Source organism: Entamoeba invadens (genome assembly GCF_000330505.1).
Source record: "Entamoeba invadens IP1 unplaced genomic scaffold scaff_1105074725689, whole genome shotgun sequence".
NCBI lineage: Eukaryota > Evosea > Mastigamoebida > Endamoebidae > Entamoeba > Entamoeba invadens.
Window position 1 is genome coordinate 18,534 of NW_004440380.1, and position 6,908 is coordinate 25,441.

Genomic DNA, 6,908 nt, shown 5'->3' on the forward strand with positions numbered 1-6,908 from the left:
AATGAAATTATAACAATTTTTGTTTATAACTATATCACTTATTAATTAATTAACTATACGACACTATAATTATATATTATAGTTAATTTCTATTATTTATCATATTATTATATTTTTAATTATTTTTAAACTATAATAAAAAGGTATATTTATTATAATTAGGTTAGTTAGCTAAACATAGTACACTTATCTAACTAGGTATATAGTTAACTAACTATATAGTATTAAGATTAACTCAATTTAATCAATAATGTTTTTTTAAAACGAAACAATTTGTTGTAAAATCTTTTTAAGTAGACGTTATTATATAGCTCTTGTCAAAAGATTTTATATTCTGACCAATATGTATCTATTTTTTTATCACAAATATTATTATCCAAAAGATATGTAAAAATTCTTGATTGGGAACAATTGCAAATTATAATTAATTGATTTATTGATTACATTATAAATTTAAACAACGAAATATAACATATTTTGTTCTTTATTAATTCAAGTAAAAAAAACTTGTAAATCATTTGTTTGTAATGATAAGATTGTTTTTTATTTTTGTGTTGATAACTTTGGCGTTATCAATATGTCCACCAAATGATATTGAAGGAACAGAATATGTTTTGACTGAAAATGATGTGTGTGAATATGTAGAATCATTAACAATCACATTAAGTAAGTTACAAATGACTACTGGCTCGACTTTAAAAACAGAAAAGAATTTGGAACTTGTAGGAACACAAATTACACTCAAATCAAATTGCAATTTAAATGTTTCTGAATTGTTTAAATTGGAATATGAAAGTACGTGTAATGCGACTGGTAATTCAATTATAAATACCAATCAAATGGAAATTAGTTCATCTACAATAGATCTTACAGATAATTCAATAATAAATACCAATCAATTGGAATTAAGTTCATCAACAATAATAAATCTTTCTGGATATTCCACTCTAAATTCTGTTGAAAATTTGATTTTTGACAATTCTTATTTTAATCTTTCTGAAAATGCCCGCCTTTTAGTGGAAGGTAATATATCTTTGAGTAGTAGTACATCTCCAAATACACTTTCAGGAAAATCAAGACTTGTTTGTCATAATTTGGTTTCCCAAACTGCTAGCAGTCAAATTTCAATCAATGAAAATTCATACATTGAGTTGCTTGGTTCTTTTATTTTCAAATTGTCTCGAAATAATCTTCAGATGTCGAGTTCAACACAACGAATTAATTTTGTATCAAAATCGTTTGAATTGACAAGAGAATTTGTTGCTGATAATCGAAGTACAATTCAAACAAAAAATCTCATTTTAACTTTGACAAACACATTTAAAGTCTCCACAGATAGAACAATCAAAGATCTTCCACTCTTTTTTGTATCGAACACAACATCAATAACTGGGTTTAGTGGTTTTACACACGATGGCGATTTCGACTTTTTGTATTCAAACAACACACTTGACACGACATTGTACACAACCCCATTCAAAGTACTTTTAGAAGGTCACCTATTACGGTATGGTGCTTCAGATAAGATATATTGTCATGTAAACCACACGGAAGACACACGACATCCATATTACATCGAAAAGTATTGCTTACTTACCGATGCATACATCACACCAATTGATACCTTTTATCAAATGAAAGTCAAAGTAGGTGTGCCAAAACAGAATTTAAATGTAAAAAATGAAGAAAACGAAGATGTAATTGTAATTGGAAGCCAAAAATATGATTTGTCACTCACCGATTTTATTGAGATTGAGATGGAGTCTGACAATTTAGTGGTTTTAGATAATTTTACAATCACAAAAAATGTATTTCTTGTTGCGGCAAATGGGTTTGTATACAACAACACATCGTGCAACTCGGGGTACTTCCAAAACGGCATATTCATCTGTCAAAATCATTTACCATGTTCTGAGGGTGGTAAAACGGCTGATGGAAGATGTGCAGCATGTCAAGTCACTTATTGTGTGATGTGTGATGGTGACAAAGGCAATTGTATAAAATGCAACGAGAATTTGACATACAATACCAAATCAAACACGTGTGAAGAATACACAAACTGTCTTTCATTTACAGAAGACAAGTGTCTTCGATGTAACGATGGCTTTGTATTTGAAGGTAACAATTGTGTTGATATCACTGAAGACAACGGAAATTGCCAGATAAAAGTCGGCGTTCCATCAGAGTGCAGATTGTGTGATTTAACAAACATAACATTAATCAACACTAATGGAGTATGCAGTGTTGTAGACAGCAATGTTGTTGTTCACAGTCTTTCAAATGTTGTTGAATGCAAAGATGGGTTTTATGTACAAAACAACAAATGTAACGACTGCACAATTAACAACGAAGGAAGTTTGTTGTGTTCATTCAAAACCACTGAGAAGTGTGATAAGATGTATTACGTGAAAGAAGATGGCAGTGTTTGTGTCAAAAACGAGTGTTCAGATGGAATAAACAATGAAGAGAACGGGAAGTGTGCGCCACAAATAGACAACTGCGTGAAGTACGTGAATGGCAGGTGTGTCGAATGTTCTTCAAAGTACTCATATGATGGCGATGTTAGTTGTGTTGATCAAACAAAAGTTGATGTGAACTGTGGAACAGCAACTCCGGTTGGGTGTATCAGATGTGATGGAAATACATTTTTGAATGTAATGACACACAAATGTGAGACGTGCAACTCAAATTGTGAAAGTTGTTTGGATACGACGATGTGCCTGTCATGTGTAGATGGGTACTTTTTGAGTGACCACATCTGCAAATCGAATGACGCTTTGAATGACACTTGTGCACGAAAGGTGCCAAATGGGAATGGCTGTTTGGAGTGCAAAATTGGGTATTACAAGAAGGGAGCAGATTGTGCGCAATGTGATGTCAAATGTGGCGAGTGTCTGACAGAGAATTCGTGTATTAAATGTAATGCAACAAACTACAAAACGAGTAATGGTGATTGTCTTCCGCGCTCTTCAATATCGACGTGTGCAGTTGAAGTGACTGAAAGTGGCTGTTCAACGTGTAAAGACGGGTATTACACTGTCAATGGAAATGAGTGTCAGAAGTGTGTTGAAGGGTGTACAAAGTGTTTAGAACAAAATCGGTGCACATCATGTGATGATACATATGTACTCAAAAGCACCAGTTGTGTGCGTTATAACACCATCACAAAGTGCACAAAAACAAAAGACTCAAAATGTTCTTCATGTACATTTTGGTATTCACCAAGTGACGATGGCACATATTGTTCAAAAACGGCTGTGTGGTGGGTGATACTTCTTATAGTTGTTGTTATCATCGCCATTCTTGTGTTGGTCACAGTGTTGGTTTTCTTTGTAATGGTTAAAGTAATTAAGAACAAAAGAGATACCAGTGGACTCACACTCTTCAAATTAAAGCACACAAATATGATTTTCGTTAAAATGGCAGACGGTCTGACAATTCACACCAGAAATGAAGAATTTGTGATCACCGATGATGACCAAGACTATGAGGAAATTGATGTTAACAAAGAAATTAAAAATCTGTTTTCGATTGGAAACACAACAAACCACAAAGTGAAGATTCAGTTCACTTCTAAAAACGATATTGAAAAATACACAATCCGTTTTGAACCTTCAATTGCAACAATTCCACCAAAGTTCGCATGTGAATTTAGTCTATTTCTTAATCCATTGTGTACATCGACAATAGACAGTACTTTTGTTGTTAGTTATCTCTTTACTACAAGTGATGGTATATCGTGTGCACATCATGTTAATTTTAAATACACCACCAAACTATCAACACGACTTGATCCAGACGAGTTGGTTGAAGAGAAGAAACTCGGAGAAGGTTCTTTTGGAATTGTGTTTAAAGGTATTTTCAGAGGAAATATCGTTGCTATCAAAAAGATGAAAAATTTAGTCAATTCTTCACATCAAATGGAAGAATTTGAGAATGAAGTTTTAATGTTAGACAAGTTCAGAAGTGAATTTATCGTTTACTTTTATGGCGCTGTATTCATACCAAACAAGATATGTTTAGTCACCGAATTTGCACAATATGGAAGTTTACAAGATTTAATGAAAAATAAAAAGAGTGAAATTATTAATATAAAACTTCGTGTTAAATTCATTTTAGACGCTTCAAAGGGAATTTTATATCTTCACGAGAATGGGATGCTACACAGAGACATCAAACCAGACAACATCCTCGTGTTGTCATTGGATTTGAATGGAATTGTGAATGCAAAGTTGACTGATTTTGGAAGTGCTAGAAATGTCAATTTATTGATGACTAATATGACCTTCACAAAAGGAATTGGAACACCAATTTATATGGCACCTGAAGTGTTGAAACAGGAAAAATACACGAAAAGTGCGGACGTGTATTCATTTGCAATAACCATGTTTGAGTGTTTTTCTTGGGAAGAGGCATATCCTATCACCACATTCAAATTTCCTTGGAAAATTGCAGAGTTTGTTTCATCTGGAAAGCGTCCTGATAAAAGTGAAACAATCCCAATTGTGTTGTATGAATTGATACAAAATTGTTGGGGACAGAAACAAAAAGAGCGATATGATATTCATCGCATCGAAGAACAGTTGCAATTTCTGTTTAATCAACAATAACAAAATTATTGAGACAATAAACTATAAAAATAATTGACTTTAACTAGTGATACGAATAGCAATGGTTTTATATGAAGTGAATATTATTTTAAATAGGATAGAAATATAATTATTTTTTAAGTATTATTCAATAATAAAAGTGTTATCTTTACTTTTACTAATAATATTAATATAATTTATAATATATATTATAATAAATTATAGCACTGGAAAATACCAAATCATTTTTAACAACACAGTTTTATAATTTGATTTTTTAAATGATTGAATTAATCATTTTTAATTAAAATAACTTAATAATCAATGACATTTTTTAACATAAAATAAACACAAAGTCTGAAATTCTTTTTACTTATATAACTATGTATTGTTAAAAACAAATAATATCATTTCATATATGAGTGGAATTCATTTTTGTGTTTTTAAAAATACAATTACTTCTAAATTAAAAATAAATATTATCGAAACAAAAAGTTTATAATTTTTTGAAAAACAAACACAACAAAATTAATATCTATTATTGATTTTGACTTCATTTTGTTTTGGTATTACCAATTTACAAAATTTTCATTAATTTAATTTTTATTGCAAATAACAAATTGTTGCCATTTCATTTGAAAATCACGCAGAAATACCTTCCTATTTTTCAAATAAAATCACTTGAACAAACTTTGAATAATAATGTCTTTTCCACATTATTTTTCTTCCTTGTTTTATCATTCATCGTTTTCATTCTTTTTGTTCTGATAACTCCAACACGACACGACCTTTCTTGTACATATTCTTTTTCATCGCCGAGTGTCAGTGGAAGTAATCAACACATCGACATTCCATCACTTGATGTATTCAACACCAAGTTTACACACAATAAGTCGACTGGGGATGTTTTATTACAAAAATAACCACATTGACGTTTCCAAATTCAATTACAGTGGGGTATGTGGTGATGTCTTCAAATATGGTCCAAATACTAAAAGGGATTTGGTTATTGGGTCATACGATTTCAAACACAAATGTATCAGAGAGTCTGTATTCCAAGCACTTGAGATGGCACGAATTGCAATGCCCGATTGTCGAATCGTGTTTCTACTTTTCAGTTCAATTCCATCAACTTGTGTTGGTAATTTTAAAAGGCTTTCAGACCTCCACGTCGAGACTTATAAAGTGACAAGACACCCCTTCCAAGATGCCGTTGTTTTTAGATTCATTGCATTCAGAAATTATATAACTAAACACATCAACGAAATTGTTGTTATTATTGACTTCAGAGATGTTCTATTCTTTGCAGACTTTTTCAGAACTTCCGATGCGAATGAAGTCAATTGACTACTTGAGTGCTATGGTACAAACAACCCAAACGACTGTTTTGGACCAGCCAACTTCCCAGAACACGCAAGGTGGATACGAAGATACATTTCGTCTTCAATTGCAGACGACTTTGTTCAGAGAAACATCTCCTCATTAAATGGTGGTTTTGCTTTTGGTGGCGCTGAAAATATGAAAGAGGTGCTCAACATATTATGTGATAATATGAATTGGAAAGAAATGATGTGGGAGTATGATCAAGCGTTACTTAACGTGTTGTATTACACTGGAAAGTTTGAAAATGTTGGGCTGCAAGCAGTTGCGTGTCAACAGAGAGTGTGATATATTGGCATAAATGGATTCAGAGTCGAAAATAAAGTCATCTATTGGAACAACACATTGTGCTCTCCTGTGGCAACACACAAGTTTACAACCAATTCGACACATTTGGAGAATCAGGTAATAATATAACATATTTTTATCAATTAAATTTTGTTATATTTTTAAATACAGAGTTTTTTATAGTAATTATAAAATAATAGAGTCATTTTTATTTTTAACATTATCTTTCATTTCGACATTTTAATACGTGGATATGATAGGTAAATTTTTGTCCAAGCTATTAAATTATCAATTCTTTCGATTTTAATCATTTTTAAATTCAAAATAATTTGTTCATTATTTTTTGGAAAAGATATAACATTTAAAAAAATAAATTTTTCAGCCCAAATCCACTAAAAATTACTTTTTTATTTTTTAGAGCCTCTTCTAAACTGCTAAATAAATTTAACATCAAAACAAAATATACATTAAAAAAATATCTTAAACTTTTTGTTAAAGAACAAAAAAATAATTAATAAATTGAAAGCTACATAAAGAATTATTTCAAACAAATTATTACTTATTAATATATGGTATTGTGTTACAACACAACAATTGATATAAATAACTAATATAAATTGGAATAAATAAATTAACTTCTAATTTGCTTAA

General features: G+C 30.8%; 2 protein-coding genes across 2 annotated transcripts; both read left to right on the forward strand.

Moving 5' to 3' along the window:
* Positions 1-527: 527 nt before the first annotated feature.
* EIN_299550 (protein serine/threonine kinase, putative) lies at positions 528-4,610 on the forward strand (the record flags this gene model as incomplete). Its single annotated transcript, XM_004256659.1, has 1 exon — positions 528-4,610. One exon carries the CDS (start codon positions 528-530, stop codon positions 4,608-4,610), a length of 4,083 nt encoding a protein of 1,360 aa, XP_004256707.1.
* An 840-nt stretch (positions 4,611-5,450) lies between these two features.
* Positions 5,451-5,936, forward strand: EIN_299560 (hypothetical protein; the record flags this gene model as incomplete). The annotated part of the gene is made up of 1 exon (XM_004256660.1): positions 5,451-5,936. The coding sequence occupies one exon, from the start codon at positions 5,451-5,453 to the stop codon at positions 5,934-5,936; it is 486 nt and encodes a 161-aa protein (XP_004256708.1).
* Positions 5,937-6,908: the final 972 nt, after the last annotated feature.